The sequence below is a fragment of the Hyalella azteca genome, unplaced genomic scaffold, assembly GCF_000764305.2.
Source record: "Hyalella azteca isolate HAZT.00-mixed unplaced genomic scaffold, Hazt_2.0.2 contig5783, whole genome shotgun sequence".
Taxonomy (NCBI): domain Eukaryota; kingdom Metazoa; phylum Arthropoda; class Malacostraca; order Amphipoda; family Hyalellidae; genus Hyalella; species Hyalella azteca.
The window spans coordinates 4,005-25,909 of NW_025935963.1; the positions used below are offsets into that span (position 1 = coordinate 4,005).

General features: G+C 37.9%; 1 protein-coding gene across 1 annotated transcript in view; it reads left to right on the top strand.

The window, feature by feature from the left end:
- LOC125177927 overlaps positions 1-21,416 on the top strand; it is a 23,769-nt gene extending 2,353 nt beyond the window's left edge. The window contains exons 4-7 of the mRNA XM_047880638.1: positions 9,813-9,999; positions 19,856-19,935; positions 20,933-21,073; positions 21,292-21,416. Coding sequence (XP_047736594.1) covers positions 9,813-9,999; positions 19,856-19,935; positions 20,933-21,073; positions 21,292-21,416 — 533 coding nt within the window. The remainder of the gene's footprint in view (positions 1-9,812; positions 10,000-19,855; positions 19,936-20,932; positions 21,074-21,291) is intronic.
- Positions 21,417-21,905: the final 489 nt, after the last annotated feature.

A 21,905-nucleotide genomic window follows, 5' to 3' on the forward strand; every position in this document is an offset into this window, starting at 1 on the left:
TATAAGAATTGCGTCCACTATTCATCAAACAAATACTTCACTATAAGAATTGCGTCCACTATTCATCAAGCAAATACTTCATTATAAGAATTGCGTCCGCTATTCATCAAGCAAATACTTCATTATAAGAATTGCGTCCGCTATTCATCAAACAAATACTTCATTATGAGAATTGCGTCCACTATTCAACAAACGATGACGCTGCTAGCAAATAAGACAAAATAAGACTCAAAAGACAAATAAGACAAACACAAACATGGAGTAAGACTAACATAAAATAAGGCAAACATAAAATAAGATAAACATAAAATAAGACAAACATAACATAAGACAAGCATACAATAAGACGAACATAAAATAATACGAACATAAAATAAGATAAACATAAAATAAGACGAACATAAAATAAGACAAACACAAAATGAGACAAACATAAAATAAGACAAACATAACATAAGACAAGCATACAATAAGACGAACATAAAATAAGACCAACATAACAAAAGACAAACATAAAATAAGACAACCATAAAATAAGACAAACATAAAATAAGACAAACATAACATAAGACAAACATGAAATAAGACAAACATAAAATAAGACAAACATAACATAAGACAAACATGAAATAAGACAAACAAAATATAAGACAAACATATAATAAGACAATCATAACATAAGACAAACATTACATAAGACAAATATAACATAAGACAAACATAACATTAGAAGAACATAAAATAAGACAAACATAGAATAAGACAAACAATTAATCATGCAGGAATATTAGGCCGCAAAGAACACAACTACGTCGGCAAGTAATGAATTATCGTCACTAAAACACTGTCGTCACGAACAATTGAGACAATGTGTTGGTGGCGGTGTTTGGCATTAGTCTCGGGTCACTTGAAGCTAGTTACACTTTTCATTCAATTTTTTTAGAATTGCCTAAATGAAAGGAGATAGCTTTTTTCCATCCAACCCAATCAAAACTTTTAAAATAAAATTTAATGTATTTTGAATGTATTTTGTTGAAATGCGTATTGAACGCATAGCAGGAAGCAAAGAGAACACATAACCCCTGACTGTAGCTACATATCTCACACAGTACCATGTCTTCTGCTATGACTTACCTTGTGACCACTCAATCGACTACATCAAGAATCAGCATTGGCTCCTTCCCATGCACATTCCTGCACAAAAAATAAATATGATAAAATCTTTTTCTGACAAGCGTATTTAGTACAATGTATTAATGGACATTCTACAATGCTCTAAGTATAAACAGCACTTCATAATCGAGAAAAGGTAACTCTTCACAAGTCGGAAATAGTAAGTTAAACCCCTTTAAAGCACCAACATTTATTTGTCAAGGATTCTTACCGGCAGGGCAAGATTGAAGTGGCTCCCTCATCAGTTTAGGGAGCAAGGACATATATAGCCACCTCGTTCAAGTCATATTCTGTTGAAAAAAAATCGAGCAATGAATTTTCAATGGTGAAAGATGAATTAGCAGTGAGCATTATTGTGGGGAAGGCTGCAAAACACATGGGATTTTTTATTTGCTTAACCATCCCGCTAGCTCTTCTGATAATTTATGGTTTAATTTAAAATACGTTTCAGCCACATCATTGAAGCCAAATAGCATCCAAATAGTATAAAAAATCCCAATTATTATTCAAAATATGTTTGAATGGTCGATGAATGTCTTAATTATCGGCTGTCAAGGTACTGAAGTAATGCTAGGCAAGATAACCGAAGATGCGAAAATTATAATAAAAAAATTGGTCTAAAAGTAAAAAAAAATACATTAGGATGTAGGGAATCAGCATTATTAATTGTTATGAGAACAACATATCTAGGTAAATACACGATACCTTGAAGAAAGCAGTCAATACATGATACAAGTTACGAAAGCTTCCACCGTCCTGTAAAATTTTTGATAATTTACAGAAAATCCTTAGGGCACAAAAATATATGCTTCTCCTGATAATATTATAGTCTCTGTCGGCAAGCTAGGAATTTTTAACGAAACTTTTTCATTTCAAATACTTGTCCCATGTGAGTAAACGGAGTAAACAGAAACCTGCTGCAACCCTGATTTTAGGCCTGTAAGACTTGTACTGCCACGGAGTGGGATACCTGCACGTTGGAACAAGTATGTCACTTAAGCAGCAAGGAAATATTCACATCACACGGTTCAAACATGACCCAGAACTGGATTCAAGGTCACATACCAGCGTTCACTAGCAGAAATGAATGGCCCTCAAGAAGCCCTGATCCTCTCGATTTTTCTGTGTGGGCTATTTTAAAGAGTAGGGTCTGCAGAACACCTCATGATTCTTTGGATAGTTTGAAGTCTAAATTGGAACGAGAATGGGACTTGATTCCTCAAGAAATGCTCCGAGTCTCCTGTGAAGCTTTCCAGCCTAGGTGGTAGGCGTCATAAAAAAATTAGGGTGGTCATAAGAATAAATGTTTGAGAATTTTTTGGGTAGTTCTTGGCTATTAGCTCTTCTAATAAAAAATAATTCACCTGTTTGTTTCATTGAGAAATAAGAAAAACATACCTAGCCATAAATATGGCGGACCCTACATAGGAGGCAGAAGAGTTGCCAATTCTGGTTACACCAGAATAAAGTAAACAAAAATATTTAATAAAGTGTTCTGCATATCACTGCAATGAACAGAAAATTCGTCTTAAACAAATTCAACTAATTATACTGTACTTTCCTGCAGCAAATCTTTCATGTGTGACTTGAAGGTGTTCACAAAAAAAAATTTACTAGTTCATAAAGTTACTTACGTTTTAAAATAAGTTACTGCCTCGTACGAATACTGACAAGAATTCTTTGATGTGCAGTCAGAATAGTTTGTCTTCCACTGGACATGCTTTCTTGCCCACAGTGAGCTTTAGATGGACCGGATTGATAGAGTTAATACTACCATGTTCCAAATGAGTCTTGGAGGTAGAAAGATCGTGAAGATGTAATTTGTCTTCGAAGTTCCCTGTATTGGAATGGTCTTGTGGATGCGGTGCAGTAGATTGTTTAAAATCTTTATTGGCGATACCAGACTGTTGCACCATGGAAGTGTTGGAGGTCCCAACAATTAAGAAGCTCCTGGAATATGAATTCATGTTCACATTCAGACTAGTACATGAATTATTCATGTTAATGCAAGTTTTTGGCAGGAAATTAAGCAGGTAAGCATTTTTATCTCATTTTTGTAAACCAGGCATGTTCTTTCAGTTTCAGGCACACATGAGAGGCCAGCTCATGAAAAAAACACATTCTACATTATCACAGTCTACATTAATTGATAAGTCTTGCAGGGCACAGTCTATACTGCAAACACTTGTCTTTCAAAATTAAGTCTAGACTGCAAAACACATGATAAATGAGCCAATAGAAAATATATATGTAACATAAATAAATCCAATGCTGAATTATCATAGACATCCCCCAAACGTCATGATTGCATCTTTCACATGACAGTCTCTTGCAACAATTGATAACATTGGAAGAATTTTCAAAATTTCCAGGAAATTTAAATTAAATATAAAATGCAAGTGGTCATTATTTACTCACGCATTACCATCAAATTCTTCTCTTTCCTCCAATTTGATGATTCCTTTATCAAGGGCTTCTTCTAAGTCATCAATGAGAAAGCGTTCTTTGAATTCTTCATCAAAAACCATTACCAAGAAAATTTTCAGAACAGGAATTTTTCAAATGAGCTTGAGTTTTGAGACATTCAGAATTTCACTTTCATCTTAACCAGATATTTTTATTCTGATATGTTTATATTTTTAATTATGTGAGTATGCTTGTTAGAGGAGGTTCAAAAGCTATCTCACAGAGAAAAATGGCCTAATTAAAAGACTTTAGAGCACTGGTAAGTTGGGATAGGGACATGTGATTTAAGATTCTGCCGGGCACAGAGATTCATTTAGAGAATTTTTCAAACAATTGAGCGGCTCCAAAATACATTCTTTGTCCAAGTCAGGATTACTGCTCCTGCTCAATGCAGCTTTAGTGCCTTCAATGCAGCCATCTATGAATTCTTCAAACTTTATTATCACTGTGTTGCAATTCTTGGATTACTCATTGACTCTCAATCTCGAAGATGAACTTGAGTAGAAGTGAGATCATTTTCATAATTTTTTGTATATTGCTTGAAAGACTCTTCAGAATCGCTTCTCCATTGATAAATTCAAATCTCCTGCTCCTGGGTCATTTATATCTACAGAGCTTGTCTGAGAGAGTTTACAAGATTCATTGTCGATATATTGTTGTTTCTTCTTGCAAAAATCTGGATGAGCTCTAACAATATGCTTTCTAAGGTAATTGACCTCAGAATACTGGTTGAAGCATCCATTTATTTGACAATTTTGCGAAAAAGCATGTTTATTTTCATGTTCCTTGGAGTAATGATAAAGTAAAAGTGAGTGAAATTTAGAAGAAAAACTACAATAGGTACAGCAAAAGTGGTTCATTGCCTCAACAAGGTGGGCGCTGTGTAGATCTGTGGGAATAGATTTATACACATATAGAATTTATACTGTTGATACTCAGTGATTACTGTTTGGCAGGCTAGTAGTCATTTTAATACTATAATTCTCGTTAAACATATTTTCGGGTTCTGTGAAAATTTTGACAGTGTTTTATTTAGTCAAGCATGACTTGACTCTAAGAAGAGGTGACGATGCAAATGCTCTGTTTAAAACTAGTGATAAATATCCAAATAACCAATATAAAGTTGCAGATGAGCAAAATTACTATCAAAAGACTATCATCACCCAACCACCTTGCAGTTACACCCTTGCAGTTGCACCCCTTGCACACTTCTTGCAGTTACACACAAAGTTACCGACAGGAGTATAAAGAATATCAAACATGAAACTTTCATTAAACTACGACAAAGTTAATAGAGCGTTAGTAGGTTGAAGTCAGGTCAAGACTTCGAAGGTTTCTCTGTATGAGATATTAAACTGTTACAGACACTAAATGTACACAATGGTTCATGTCTAAAACTACATCATAGAAACTAAAAAGACCTCATCAGTTCTATAGCTATACAGGTTGCTTATCACACTAATATATTCCAGGTCACCATAAAGCAGAACGATATTAATTGTTCCTATTTAAAAATTTCAAATGATACAGTGCGCAGTACACACCTTTTTAGTATGGTGGCGCAGATCGAGTGATCCTATCGAGAGCCACTATTCCGCACTACAGAGTCGATCCTGCAACATCGCACTGACGTCCGATTCTTTTTGATTTAAAACTGATCAACATAATAGGCATCTATAAAAAGAGGGGATGTAGAAAAATGGGGATGTAATTTGTGTACACTTATGTTTATAAATGTTAAAATGACTAGAGAATGAGAGATTTGATTCCATCCAATCAGATTTTTACACGAATGGATATTAAAATTGCTTAGTTTTTATTTATTCATAAAATGTAGAATATTACTTGTTATGCAAATAATTTGAATCTTTCATCAACTTGCATAGATGGTGAGGAAAGAAAGTGTCAAATCGAAATAATTCCCTTAGAGTATGAAAACTTTAATTGAAACTCTTCGAAATTAAATTTCTAAATTCAATTCAATTTCTTAAAGCACCGAGAGCATACTTGCAAGTTGAATTTTACAATACTTATTTAGGTTTAAAATTTGTGGAGTCTACACTTGAAGATAGATATAAAATTTTAGAGTTCAAGATCGATTTTTCCGAAAAAAAACACTCAAAACATTTGATGAGGAAAATAGTAGTTCACTGTCAGCTTTTGATGACAAAGTCAAGTATTTGAAATTGCATACTGAATAAAAAAAATTAAACAAGTTGACCAGAAAATCATTAGTTTTCAGTTAGCGCTCAATGACGAATAAAAAATATAAAAATGGATATTAATGCAAAACTAATCAAATAATTTGATGAGAAAATAAATAATAAGCAGTTAAATTTGGTAATTCGGAATTGCGTATTGAAGAAAATTTTAAATTAATTATTAAAAGCTGATGAGGAGATTCACATAATACAATTGGCATTTGAAGATTTAGTAAATGAAAAACTTCAAACTTGAGGTTTGCGAATTCATAACCTCGAGTTACAAATTGATGGAAAAGTATCTTATGCTGAAGCTTCAATTAATGCAGAATAATTAGATAATTAATTAGCTAAATTAATTAATTAATTAATGCAAAATTAGTTTAAATTAATTATCTTATGTAGAACAAATCATGGAGCTACGAGCGGAGTCAGTTTCGCTGACATAGATGGAAATATTACTAAAGAGATGAAGGATTTAAAAATATATTTCATGAGTTTTCTAGACATGTTGTATCAAATGAGAATGAAATTAATCAACTAGAATTGATGCTGCAAATGGAATTGATAAAAACATAAAACTGAACAAATTATTTTCTGTTCATATAAATAATCTTGTAGCTTCTCGAATTGGGGAGAGTTTGTTGGCTTTAGAAGTTTTACTTACTAAAATGACTGGTGTTAATATAATTGGAACAGGAATTAATAGTACACCCATATCACATCTGAGAGGTCATCCAGGTATTGGCTTTCGATACCTTGACGCTGAAAAAAAAATTATCTAAATAATCGGACACTTGCAAATATCTCCTGTCCAATTGAGGAAAATGATGCCGCATGTAGAACTTACGTCGACAGGGAAGTTGCAAAAGTCCCAGATTTTCATGTAATGGATTCAGAAATGACCAATAAAAAATAGATGTAGTAAGGTAGGGTGTCATGGTGCATATCAACTTTATCGAGAAAAAATTGCCTGCAGTAAAATCAATAGTAGAAACTCTTGATGGAAAAGTAACTCAGGGAAGTGACAGAATTAGAAAATCTTGACAAAATATTTACTTAAAAATGATTGAAGTAATAACAGAACTGGGAAATTTTGGTCCAAAAGTAACTCAGGAAATGACTGAATTAAGATCAAAATTGCTAAAACAAATGAATAATTTGAAATCTTTTGACGAAAAAGTATCGTTACTACAGGGGAATTATGTTGAATTGAGGGCATTTATTGATGGTGTTGAAACAAGGGTAGATATCAACATGAATGAAGTAGCAAATGTTGAGAGAATGAAAGATGAGTTCTCAGAACGAATTGCAAAAATTTAGAACGAAATCAATCTTGCGAGAAGCGTTCGCTAGTGATGAAAACTCTACTGTTATTTCGGGAAAAGATAAATATTAAACAAAGTTTACAAATTCATCAAATATAGTCTTGGTTAATAAAAACTGGAGCTAATGTACCATGTGAAATAATTGATAAGCAAAAGATTGTCAATTCTCTCTACTTTATGTATTTGCGCTTCGGTTTAGAAAATTCATTTCATCTAGTCAAGTGTGATGAACTTATTAAAAATATTCGCAAATATGAAATGATTTTTGACGGAAGTAAATTAAAGTTAATAGAGGGTAGTTCATTTACAAGCTACTGTTATTCGAGGCAGACTGTGAGGAGAAAAAAGCTTTATGTAATTCATCGTATATAAATGGAAAGCGCAATAACAGATGTCCAAAGAGAGGTGGTGTTCAATTCTGGAAATATTGATAAACAGCAGATTGATGTTGATAATATCCGCGATAATATTAACCATCTCTCCACCAAAATAAAAGGTCTTTTAATTTAAGTGAATATATTAGGACAAACATTGAAAATGTTTTAGAAACAAAAGTTTAAGAAATGCTCTATAAGTGGAAGGACGATAATAAAAATAAACAGAAGAACCCTTTTGTATTTCCTTTTCCAAGTTTGAGGTGTCTCATAATTGGGAGATCGAACTGCGGAAAAACCTCATTGGTACTGAAGTTGCTGTTGGAGAGCTTTATTGAATTCAGCAATCTTCTCCTTTAAAGCAAGTCAACTCATCAGCCTGAATATACGTTGTTGAAGAACGCTTTCGATAAGGGATATAATAAATGCAATTATATAATTATATTATTGTATATAATTATATAATATAATAATGGCAATGGCAATATTTATGAATATCTTGAAAACTTATCTAAAAGACGTAAAAAATGGGCAATCGAATACTTTGAGCATACTGCTTCTGTCCCTGACCCAAGTGACATCCCAGCAGGCATCTGACGTTGAAACAACGTTGATTATGGTTGATTTTAGGCTGAAATATTGAGCAACCAAAATTTAACCTCATCAACGTTGAAATCTGACCAACACTAGAAGGGACGTAGAACAACCTCATTTCAACGTTGAAATAACGTCGATATTAATACGTTGAATGTTTACTAATTTTTAAACGTTAAATCTATTGATTTCAGGTTGAAATGCTGAACAGCCAAAATTAAACGTCCAATCAACGTCGAAATCTAACCAAAACTAGAACGGACAACCTTATTTAAACGTTGAAAAATGGTCGATATCGATACGTTGATTGTTTACCAGCATGGATCTATTAACCAGCATGGATCTAATGTTATCACACCAACATTGAATGATATACACATATATATGTGTACGATTAATGGCTAGAGAATGCAGTTCAATTTTCGACGAGTTGCACAATTCTTAAGCTTATTTTTATTGTTCATGCACGCGAGCTACCGTGGTCAAAGTTGTTAAGGCGTCACGCGGTCTCCAGCGATCCCGGTTCGAATCCTGCTGCGATCGAAAAAGAGGTTGGTTCAACGTCAACTTTACCAGAGAATTCAACGTTGCAGCAACGTCATAGCAGCAATATTGATTCAACGTTGCATTGTAACGTCGGTACGACGTTGCATGGAAGATGTTGCTCCAATTTTCATTCTAACCTCACTTCTCCCTGATCTCAATGTCGCAATAGGTAGTTGTTTCGACGTCGATTCAACCACCGAATGCCTGCTGGGATAGATCCTCATAAGCAAGTTTGTTCATTTTTGATGATATTGCTACGGAAAAGAATCTGAATCCTGCTGATAGTTTTTAAACCCGTGGCAGACATGATGACTGTAGTTCAATTTACTTATCCCCAAACTATCACATATTACAAAAACAAACCATTAGAACGAATTTGAATTTATTAATTTTATTCGAGTTACCTTTCATCTATATGACGAATATTCACAGTGGTTACATTGCCCTGCGATATGCCCTTTGCACAGTTTAAAGAACTGTGTAATGAAATGTATATGTACCATATAGTTTTGTGTTGATCAATAAAGATGAGCACCCAGGTTCTGGAAAGTATTTCAAAATTTAAAACAATTATATATTCCAACGAAGTATTTCTATCGTGACACTCGCTCTTGGGTAAGTCCCGGTCAATCGGGGTAAGTGTAGGTAAATTTTATTCAGGGATAAATTTTATTTAACCTATGAGGCCGTTTATGCAAACTGTGATGATAGGCCCTCTACTATATATATATACTATATATACTACTAAGACATAGTTTACATGCCAGCGATCTGCTAATATAAGACGACGTGTCACTTGTGGTGGCCTTAAAGTTTGGAATCACGGTGACCATGAAGAATATTACGGGATGTTCCGTATTTTTGTTCCTGTTAAGTGGAGTTTCGCAAGGTTTATTTCGGAGTTTCGCAAGGTATGTTTTATTTACCAGCCCTGCATATTTGGCGTTATCATTATTGCATGATTTTTATCGATGAATAAACAAGTTGTGTTTCAAGGTATGTGACGAATCGATAATTAATGTTAGACTATGGTTCATGTTGATGAATAAATAATTCATGTCGATGCAAAATTTATGCTAATGGATTCATTCAGATTTATTATTTACTTCCAATTCTTTTCGGTTGAACAGAATCCACTACATTACCAGGAGCTTCTACATCCCCATCACCAGGAGCCTCTACATCCCCATCACCAGGAGCCTCTACATCCCCATCACCAGGAGCCTCTCCATCACTATCACATGCAGGACCGCTCAACATCGTCATTGCCATCATTGTCGTGGTGGTGCTGGTTGTCGTGGTTGTCGCGTTGTTGGGGTGAGTGTTCATAATATTTCCTCTCTGATGCCCGCGGATAATAAGCAATCAATGGACATGTTGATGACGGTACTTTGCAGCAGTAGAAACTATAGATAACAAATATTAGGTCTAATCAGCTACTGTTGCAGGGACGCCGTACGGTCACCCAGCAAGTAAATTAGTGGCTTTATGTCCGCTTTACGCTATGTTTTTCCGAGCAAAATGAGCGCCTGATTAGAATCCGATATATTCTCTGGCGGTCGGAGGGCGACCGAGGGGCGCGCGTATCTGAAGCGCATTGAAGATAACGTAACGCACGCATGTTGACGTACACACAATGCACGAGTTTTGAAACGCACGCATGAAGAAGAAGTTAGTCGAAGAAGAAGAAACCCAGACATGCATTGTTTGGGTTTCTGAACTAAATGCTGTTCACGCTGGCGCTTAGAACGTAGATCACGGGTTATCAATTTCGCGAAGTTACATTTTTACACGGGGCTTGATAAAAACTTTTCTCCATGCTGTTGCTGGGCAATTTGTTGGAGTAGAAACATGTAATTCTTCATAGAGTCTGATCGAGGAAGCAGTAACCGAATTCAGTTTGCCTTTGTACGTTTCAAACATCATTAATTTAGAGTCCAAGTAAAAATATGAAGTATCATTGTGATTGTTTTACACGTTGCCGGGTTTACACCGCTCTGAAAATTACAGAAAAATAAAAAAAAAAATATTTTATTTCCATAGTAATGGAAATAAAACTTCTTAAAAATATTAACTTTGTAAACTCACAATTGTGCTCAGGAGAACACACAAATCTTGCGAAAAATAAGTGAATTGGTTCGAGCTGCTGCCCGGTGGAAGTCCTCTGAATCGGGAGCAAGAGCTTACCTGGCCAGCCTGGTAGTACAGGGAAACTAACTCGCTAAAAGCTTTGTGCCGCACAACCTGTCAACAAATGACGTATGATTAAAATATTTGCAGCAAATATATTTGTAGAAAACTAGAACAAGCTGAATCTTAGGGTCTAGAAATTGCAGTAAAAGTCTGAAATGAATCTATCGGTCTAGTAGCTGCGTTCTAAAAATTGTACGTCCTTAAAATTGTATGATATCTTAAAATTAGAGACTTTAATAAATTGTTAAAACTCGGATATGTGTGCGCGCAATTGGAAGACGAGGAGAGTTATGTTGATTGGTTTAAGAGTAATGAAGTGGTGACAGTTATTCATAATGGAAACTGACCGGAACGACAAATTACCCCAACACTCAGCTTCACCGATGGAGCGACCAACCCGCCACCCCCAACGAGAAGCACACTGATAGTCTCAGTTCATAGTGCAGCTAAAGCGGTAGCCCAAGTGAAGTTGTGGCGTCGTCAGCAGTCGTAAGGAATCTCTGTGGCGGGCTGTCCGAATGGCTTTAGAAGGCACTAAGTGCCTTCTAAAGGAATATTTTCCCCCTTTAGAAGGGGCCATTCAAGGTCGAACATTCAAAGGCCTATAACGACAGTTTTTTCATAATGAAAAGGGCGCGTGCACGACTATTATATCGATTAAAAAAAAGCAATATTATATGATGAAATAAGACATGCTTCAAGCTTTAATGGCATGTATAAAAACGATAAATAATTTACAAACTACTTATTTCGTTTTTTATAACTAGCAAAACTCACCAATTTCCCAGCTACGATCAACTCGTTCAGCTTTTCAAGTTTCGACAAAGGATGAATCCTTGCGATGATAATGACTGAGTTTGTGCGTTCATTGTATGTGCGTAGCCGGTTTCGGCTCTTCACATACGATGAGATTCATGTCGCTGCAGGTTTGGTGTTCACAGCATGTAAACACATTAAGGAATTGAATAAATATTTCATTCATCGGATAGATCGAACAAAAACCATTTGCAAATTATGCATCTGTTTACATCTGAAAGTCATTACTTTAGCTAAGTGCATTAATTTTAATAAATCAGGTTAGCTCCAAGTTATAGTTGTATCTGTTGAAAATCGACTAGTTTTAATATCAATTGTTTTACATAGAGGTTACAGGCAATCGCATGAGCTGTCAGTTGTCACATTTATAAATTTACCACGCTTCAAAAGACAAACGATGTATCTCTAAGATTTAATAACGTAAGTACCATCTGGAAATTTTTCCAAATATTTAACATTCAATAATTTAACAAGTCTTTAAGATGCTCTGCAACCTAAAAATATTTGTCTTATAGTTTTCGTCGGAATCCAAGAGCTCAGCGGCAACTCATGTCACTCGTGCCGTGTGCTGTTGATGATACTTGGTTTTTGTAACCATTTAAGTGAGTGTCTTAGAATGTTCAGAAGGAAGTTAATTTATGTATAACATAACATAGTGATGTCGGCGCTAAAGAGTAGGCCTGCTGGCCTCCTGAGGGAAGCAGTTCCATATGTCGGTGATTCGAAGCGAGAAGAAATGTTGACTCGTGGACAAGTTGCAGCGCAGTTTTTTAATTTATAGCCGCGGCCCCTGGTGTTGGTTCTTGTTTCAAATTCTAGTAATCCTTCGGGGACCCTATATAAACCATGAGTATCCTTGTATACTTCAATGAGGTCCCCACTCAGACGTCGATAACTGAGGCTTGGAAGCTTCATAATCTTTAATCTTCATAGAACTTGCCCTTCAAGCCTGGAATTATCCTTGTTGCACGTCTTTGAACATTCTCTATTAAATTTTTGTCCTTTTCAAATCTCGGTGACCAAACAACGTTTCCAAACTCTAGATTCGGGCGCACGACAGCAACAAACAACTGCTTCATCGCTTCTGCTTCTAGGAACTCGTAAGAACGAATGATTAGACCAAGAAGTTTGTTGGATGTGTTAGTTTGCGTCTATTCATTGTTCTTCCCGAGGTGAAGTACTTTACACTTGTCAGCCTTACACCGCAGCTGCCACCTGTCAGCCCAGTTAACTAAACTGTCAAGATCATCTTGCAATTGCGCTTCATTTGACGCATCCTACAGTGTATTATAAACTTTTGTGTTGTCGGCATACATGGAGCATACGCTGGACACTACTTCTGGCAGATCATTTATAAACGCAACGAACAAAATAGGCCCAAGAGAAGATTCATCTGCCCAGTCTATTTCTGGATGGTTAAAGTCACCAACGATCAACGTATGCGACCTGCTGAAAGTCATGCTCGGTAGAAGGCTGTTTAGTACTTTATTGTTATCAGAGGAGCTGTTAGGTGATCTATAAATGACCCCTATGAGGAGGCTATCCTTGTCTTTTAGAATAAGTTCATACCACACTGATTCTCTACCTGATTGATGCTCTGCAGATAAATTAACTTCCTGGGCCCCATATGAGGTTCAAACCCGCAGAGCTACACTTCTACAGCGCTGCTCTTCATTTAAGTTATGAAAACAATCAAAACCTGGCAGCTAAAATTCAACAGATACAATTTTCCCCAGTGATTTTTAGGGAGTGTTTCTGTAATACAAATAATGTCTATACACTCGTTTGCGATCACAGTTAACAGTTCACTTTTTTTGTTCAAAACTGAATTCGAGTTCGTGTAAAAACATTTTAAAACTTACAGGTCTTGATCTACGGGCATCATTCCTACTATTACTTGTCTTCTATCTCCTCTGACTGACCGTGAGCGGCCGGTGTTGTCTTGGCAGCTTGGAAGTGATTGACCTGATTTTCCGTGCCTTTCCGCCTGATTCTCTCCTGACACTTCTTGCGAAAAACCGACTTCTCTAAAGGGGTGGAATCTTTCTTTGCAATAACTGACTTGTAATCAGCGGATTCTCCAAGCTTTCTCGCAGTTTTCAGCACGCTCCAGACCTGAGCAGGATCCTTTACAGTCACCAAAAGAGGTCTGCAGGTGTTGGCATAAGCATCCTTCGAGCGTAGCCTCTTGCACGATGTAACATCAATCGGTGTGTTGAGTACCGTGCTGCAACAATCTGCAACATATGCCGTGCCATCCATCACTCGGTCCTTCGCATCAGATGCGGTACTTTCGGGAATACCAAACCACGTTGGACTTCCTACGTTCTCTATCAAGGAATTCACGTGAGCTTTCCCTAGCGACTTCAGAGAAATCAGCTCTCTTGTTCTTTATTTCCATTTCTTCCGTATTTTTCAGCTGAGCCTTTACTTCAGTCAGCTCATTGCATAGCGAGCTCAATTTTTCACTCAGCAGGCGCACCATCTAGCTCAAGGAGTTTACTACATCATTCAACAATTTCGCCTCATTGCCGTGCTCTTCCACCGACTCCTCTCTTTTTCGAGCACCAAGAGTTGGTTTTTCGCAATCACGGCAAAACCAATGCAGTAATTTTGATTTCTTGAGAAATGAGTACTCCTTAGAGCTCAATTTCGAACAGCTAATACAAATGAGATCTTCGCATCGTTCACAGGTGACCGTCTAGACATCGCTCAGAAAGATCACTTTGCAGTACTTGCAAACTTTCGTCTCCAGCTGGGCTGATTTGGTTTCATTTCTTTCTAGAGGCCGTAGAGGGCTTTTCGACTATCTTTTTAATTTTCTCTCCACCCATTGTAAAATGCACAACTAGACCTTTTGAACGGAGAAAACTTCACAACTGAGTTGAGTTGAGTATAGTAAAGTTCCCTCGAAAATTTGGACTGGCGGAACAGCTGAGCCTCAGCTGAAGTAGCAACTGTAGCTGGCGAGAGAAAGACACGGGTGAGCTAGGGGAGTCAAGGGAACGACGCGACAGGCCGGTGAGAGAGGGAGGGATAGGGTGAAGGTAGACGGTGAGGCAGAACAAAGGTGACAGAGCCTGCTCAAGATATTTAGACCCAACTGAAAGCCAAGCGTGCAGCACTGTGCCCTCACAAGCTTACCCTCGTTTCTTCACAAGAAAAAACAGGGAAACACTTTTCATTTTACTTCCACTCTTTATTCGCATGCTCTTTCACTGACTTCACTAAATTCTTTTTGCTGAAAGGCTTCACTGCAAAGTGCATAAATAGTAGTATATCGGCATAGCGCAAGGCCAGTTTTGAGCCCGCGCAATACGCACGTCTGTCATGTGACACAGCTAAACCGCGACTGTTTTACATGGAGAGTCATATAAGAAACAAGTGTTTATAAGAATTAGGTCAAATAAAGCTCAACTTTACTCAAGCATCCAAAATTTAATTTAAAACATGATACTCGTCAAATTGGACATTACTATTCTTGAACTAACCAAAATAAACCGGACTGTGCAATTCTGCCTTCTCAGAGAAAGTCCACTTCCTGACTGAAAAAAATAATATAAAACCACTAATTTCCACCACTCTAATGGTTTGAACTGTTGGCTTGTTAAGAATATCCCACTCCACTACCCACATGTAGTTTAACATTTTATGTATCCTACTTATGTATTAACAAAATTTTCAGCGCACGCAATATGCTAACTGTGCAAAACAAAACCATATCCACTGATAAAGCTTGTTATCGACGGAATTTCAACAAATAAATTTAGTATTCAAGATTTATTCGTTGCGAACTTGCGACCGTTATCAGGTGCTGGGCCCAAGTCGGCCATGATCGCCTCGATGACTCACACCTAACTAGTGTCAGGTGACACTTAGCTCACGGGCGGGTGACGTCAGCTAAGCTCCGTTTATAGTCTGTTATGTACCACGCCAGCGTTGCCAACTGGTATATTTTCATACCAGATTCCACAAATTTGGTGGGAGCGCAGCCGTGCACCACCAATTTTGTGCACCAATAAGCCCTGAATCGAACGCCTTGTATCTCTCCGAGCCTTGGATCTCTCCGGACCTACACCAATCAGCCGTGCACCACTCGGCTTTGTCCTCTTCCGGCCTTGACCACCACCAGGCCGCGGATCGAATCTGACTTTCGGGCATCGGTAAATTACGTAATTTTACGTTCACCGCATCTGAGGTTAGGTTTCAGATAGCATAGTTCTGTTCCAAAATTTATAGTTCTTCGACAAGTGGCCGTTCGACCCACGGCCTAGATACGGACGGCTTGAAGTGTTGAAGGCTACGTTCCGGAAGGCAGGAATCACGATGGTCCATTACATCCAGGGCAGTGGTGGTCTTCGGCAGGCGACCCAATCTGGTATTTTCAAACGGTGTCTGGTATGAATATTTTAGATCTGGTATATTCGCCTAAATCTGGTATTTTTCTGACTTACTGCAAATTTACTGCATTAAGTTCCACCTCTGAAGTTCGAAATTCCCCCAGCGTAGGCGTGGATTATATAGATTACCTTCAGAGCAGCGCGACTAGAGCTTTCACGCCATTTTTTGAACCGCGTGATTACTGCTTGATGAAACAACTACAATCTAATTGTTAACATTTAACAATAGCGCTCAGTGTAGTAAGAGCACGAGAGTGATGATTTTTTATTGATTACTGATCAGTGATCGTTTGACGAGTGAGGCCGCGAATCGATCTATGCGGCGCAAGCTCCACCGCTTCTGCTTGGTGGCTTTGAATTCTGAAGTGCCATTTAATATTTCAAACCTGGTGGTGCACGGCAGGTTCTATGCGAGGCCGGAGGAAGACAAAGCCGAGTGGTTCACGGCTGATTGGGGGATGTCCGGAGAGATCCAAGGCGTTCGATTCAGGGCTTATTGGTGCACAAAATTGGTGGTGCACGGCTGCGCTCCCAGTTATGATACTAACAAACTCATTCCCAGGTCAATTATATGGTCATTGACTTTTCTGCCTATGTTTGATCAATGGTTGTGACAGAAAACACAACCCAACACTAGCAGTAGCGACAACCGGCAACGAAACAGCATTTCTATTGAATAAAATGATCTCACGTCACCGATGAAGTGCAATTTAATCTAGCTTAATAAAGTAAAAAGTACCACTAACAACCTCAGGTAAGAAGTTTGTTCATACCTCCATAAAAAGGCAAATATTCTCCCACATTGTTAACAAACTACTGCCAAAGAGGATGAGCAGAGTGATGCCTGCTAGCTGTATGCTGGAATCACTGCTATATACGAGGTCGGACAGGTTAACGTAATTTACTTCATAATAATTGTTTCAATTGTATTGATTGTTGCAATTATTCATGCTTTATCATCATTTTATTTTGTAATTCCTTGTTTAGCTATTTTATAGACCGCATCACAATATCATAGTTACCTGAAAATTGCATACTTCGACATCGAAATTGCTGGCTCGTATGCACCATCGTACATAGACTGCTAGCATTACCTGTTAAGAAGTAGTGCCATCACAGTATCAGGCAGTGCCATCTCAATATCATATTGACACACATTTCATGTACATTTTTTAGGCCTTCCAATAGCTAACATATTAGGCATTTTTCATTGTAATTGCAGTTAAAATTTAGCTCACGGAGCTGCTGGGTTTTAAATTTCTTGCTGTCGCGTAATCCTTAGCCAGTATTTTTGTCCTCGGGCATAAATTTCTTGCTGTCACGTAATCCTTAGCTTTTTTTTGTCCTCGTGCACCTTTAATCATGTGTCCTTGTCCTATAGCAGCCTCTGGATATTAAATATAGTAAATTTCGAAAAAATTTGTCCCTAACTCTATCCCAGGGAAGTTCATCCCTGATTTTTTAATGAATCGTGGTTTAGCTGTCTCAGGAATCGCGGTTTAGCTGTGTCACAAGACGGCCGTGCGTGTTGCGCGGGCTCAAACTTGGCCTTTGCCGATTTACCACTATTTATGCATTTTGTACCGAAGCCTTTCAGTAAAAAGACTTTAGTGAAGTCAGTGATAGAGAATGCGAATAAAGAGTGGAAGTGAAATAAAAAGTGTTTCACTGTTTTTTCTTGTGAAGAAGCGAGGGCAAGCTTGTGAGGGCACAGTACTGTACGCTTGGCTTTCGGTTGGCCTAAATTTCTTGAGCAGACAATGTCACCTTTATTCTGCCCCACCGTCTACATTCACCCTATCCCTTTCCCTCTTACCGGCCTGTCGCGTCGTTCCCTTGACTCCCCAGCTCGCCCCTGTCTTTCTCTCGCCAGCTACAGCTGTTACCTCAGCTGAGGCTCAGCTGTTCCGCCAGTCCAAATTTTCGAAGGAACTTTACTATACTCAACTTCAAAAGGTCTAGTTGTGCATTTTACAATGGCTGGACAGAAAATAAAAAAGATAGTCGAAAAGCCCTCACGACCTCTAGTAAAAAAAATAATAAAAACGGTCACCTGTGAAGATCTCATTTGTACCAGGTGTTCGAAGTTGAGCTCTAAAGAGTACTCATTTCTCCAGAAATCTAAATTACTGCATTGGTTTTGCCATAATTGCGAAAAACCAACTCTTGGTGTACGAAAAAGCGAGGAGTCGGTGGAAGAGCACGGTAATGAGTCGAAATGGGGGCAAAAGCCACCACCATTGTTTTTCAGTATTAAGTGCTGTGCAGGAAAGACGCTTCGGAAGCGTGAACGTTTGAACTTAGCGAAAGGCGACTATGATAAACTCCGTGAAGCGGCGAATGCGTCGAATATTTCGGACTGTATTAAGTACATGAATGTGGCTGATTCATGGTCATTTCTCAAAGACACGGTTAAGTCAGCATTTGATACCTGTGTACCTAGGATTACGCTTGGAGGATTCAAGAAGTCCCAGTGGATGAACAGTACGTACAGTTAAAACTCAGCTAAAGACCAAGAAAGAAACCTACAAGCGTTATTTACGAACTCGCAGCGATTCTGATTATAACCTGTATGCACGAGCTCGAAATCAAGCTAAAAAAAGTCTGTCGCACTGCAGTAAAAAACTTCGAAAAAAATTTTTGCTAAAAATGCAAAAAATAATCCGGAAGCCTTCTTTTTGTACGCTAGTTCAAAGTGCAAGACAAACGACGGTATATCTGACTTGAAAGTAGACCAACAAAAGTTTTCCACTGATTAGGGCAAGGCTAACATACTTGATCAGTTTTTCAGCAGTGTGTTCACAGATGAGAACTTGAACAGTATTCTAGATATTGAGGAGCGCCCAGTTGGCTCGAAGTTATCAGGTTTTGAAATACACGAAGAAGAGGTTCTCAAGCGCCTGGTAGCTCTAAATCCCAACAAGTCATGTGGACCAGACGGCTTCTATCCCAGATTGCTCAAAGAATTAGCAGCCGTTCTAGCCAGCCCATAGACAGTATTCTTTCAAAAAAACCTTGAACGAAGGAACATTTCCGTCCGATTGTAAAGAAGCTCAAGTAACCTCATTGTTCAAAAAAGATGACAAAAGTAGCCCCGGTAACTATCGCCCTGTTAGTCTGACAAGTGTTGTTTGTAAGGTAATGGAATATGTTGTGATGGATAGGATTATTGATCACTTGACTGCTCACCATCTCCTATCAGATTGTCAACATGGCTTCATTGCCGGTAGATCCTGCACTACTAACTAAAAAAACTGCGCTGCAACTTGTCCACGCGACAACATTTCTTCTCGCTTCGAATCACCGACATGTGGAACAGCCTCCCTAAGTACATCGCTGGCGCTCCGAGTTTGAACGCGTTCAAATACAGGTTAGATAAAGCTATGGAAAAATATATGTTCAGATTTGAAATGCCTCGCACAATATCGAACCCGATGGAAGTCTAGTAGCTATTTCAAACTATCGTCAGTCTTGAAAGTATCCGGTCAAATGACAAGATTTTAGATCTTCTATAAACAAGTCACGAAAAGTTCAAGATTCGGCGACAGGCCACATCAGGCCTACTCTTTATCGCTGATATCACTATGTTATGTTATGTAATGCTTCTGAGCCTATTTTCCAACAACTAGCCGGCAAACCAAGCAAATGACTAAAATTTATATGACGTAAGATTCAAAAATTTGTATTCAGCAATTGATCCGGCATGTTTCTAATCATTTGTACGGATTTCACGTGACACATCCTGATCTCCCTTCCGTTTCCAGGACTTGCTGGCTGCGGCGCAGGATGCAGCGGCGCAGGGTGCAGCGGCGTTTACAGAACCCCGTCACCGTGCCGCTCACACGTAAGTCCGGAAGATCGCCTTCCAACGCTGCAATAAGCGCTTCTGACGAGACGAACTCATCAAAGGAGCTTGGACGAACGATTACATGTGGCATTTGCACTATTAGTTGTCCATGAGCTGTAACTAAATTACACACATTGATGCGTCGCGAGCCGAAATAGTTCAGCATGTGTTGATGTGTCGACAACTCATGTCATAAAAATTAGGTGCAATTATCTGAAAAATATTTACAACCATGGTATTTGACTATGGCAAACGAATGGACAGGTGAAAATGAAAGACCACATGGTGGGCTGTCGTTAGGCTTGAGCGCATGGTGGGCTGTCGTTAGGCCTGCCGTGTACAAGTTGATTTAGTCGATAAGTTTGACAATTATTTAATCGACCCGCGACTCAAAGCAAGTCATTTGATGGCGATAGGAGCAGCTCACTTCTTTACGTATCTTACATGTTACGGCTAACCTAGCAATCCAGTTAAATTCGGCTTACAATATCAATATAATTTAGGACTTTCACGTATATAATTAACTAGTGACGCTCACTCCGGTAGAAAATACGATAATACAATAATTTACGCGAAATTACTTTTTCGCGATTATATAATAAAGCAGTAAAGCAGTATCATTACTTCGAGGTCGACATTATTTTCTTGATCTCAAGTTAGAAAAAGATCGAAGACTCTATAAATATAGTTGAACGTATGTAAGTGTTATAACTTCAGATTTCTCTCAACTTACGATTCAAACTCATTGACATGAATAAGTAGACCATTGAGAGACTAAATTCGATGCGAATTTTTATGTTGAAATGTTTGGCCGAGAATCAGAGAATTGAATTTTAATTCAAGATATTAATAGAAATTTCGATATGCAGAAAAATGAACAATAAGAAATGCTCAAAAATGAACCCATCCACGAAATAAAGGATGCTTTATTCAAAATAAGTTGAATATTTTCTGTGAGAGATAGCTATTGACAATTTTTCATATCCCATCACAGATGGCGACCTTCAAGAAATGGAAACGATCCGAAAAAATGTTGAAGGATGCTGGGAGCTTGGCCCGAAGTACTTCCGGAAAATATTAGACATTGAATGCAGAATTGATTTCCGCCTTGTTTATATAAGATGCTTCTATAGTCGTAAGATTCGACTGTTCAAACCAAGATAAGGCAATAAGTTTAATTGTATGAACATGAGTATAGTGCCGTTTTAAGCATATGTTATTTGTCATATTTTTTGATTTTTTTGATTTGTAGAACACAAAAAGGAGATATGCGTAGTTTGAGTGCTTAATTTTTCAACATAGGATAATGAAAACGTTACTGTACTTCTTGGCAAATTCGCGGAATTCTTTCAGCCGCGGCGTTCCAGCGATCAATCGTTCGCCACTTCAGCGACTTTAGCGTCTTCGGCGTCTTCAGCTTTAAGTGTTACCCCCAAGCCCGACAAGCCATCGCCCGTCAGTCGGTGCCGCGGGAGTGAGGGTTGCTTACAATTGAACTGTTGGTGTGGTGAGGTAAATGAGTCCTTTTCTTGCTGTGCGATAATGGTTTTACGGTGTGATAGTGAGTTAAAATAATTATGTCATAGTGAGTTAACATAAAATCATGAACACGTATCTTGATTTTTAAAATGAGATCCAAAATTTCTAACCGAAGCAACGATTATCCTACCGAGCTAACGCTACGAATTCTTCAAAGATTTTGAATAAATTCTGTGCATATGGTCTGGCTTTTAAGATAGGTTATGGGTTGTTACTAAACCGATGAAGATAAAATAATATTTAGGTTTTGCTTGGATTACAAAAATTTTTAAATTTTGTTTCAAAATTAAAAATGGAATCGTTAGTAAGAAAAGATTGTTCTCTATTGCTGATATCACGCTTGGTTTGTTGTGCCATAGCCAATAAGGTACGACAGTTGAATAGACAAAAAGATTAAGAAGGTTAGGCTGACCTAAGCAAAAGATTAA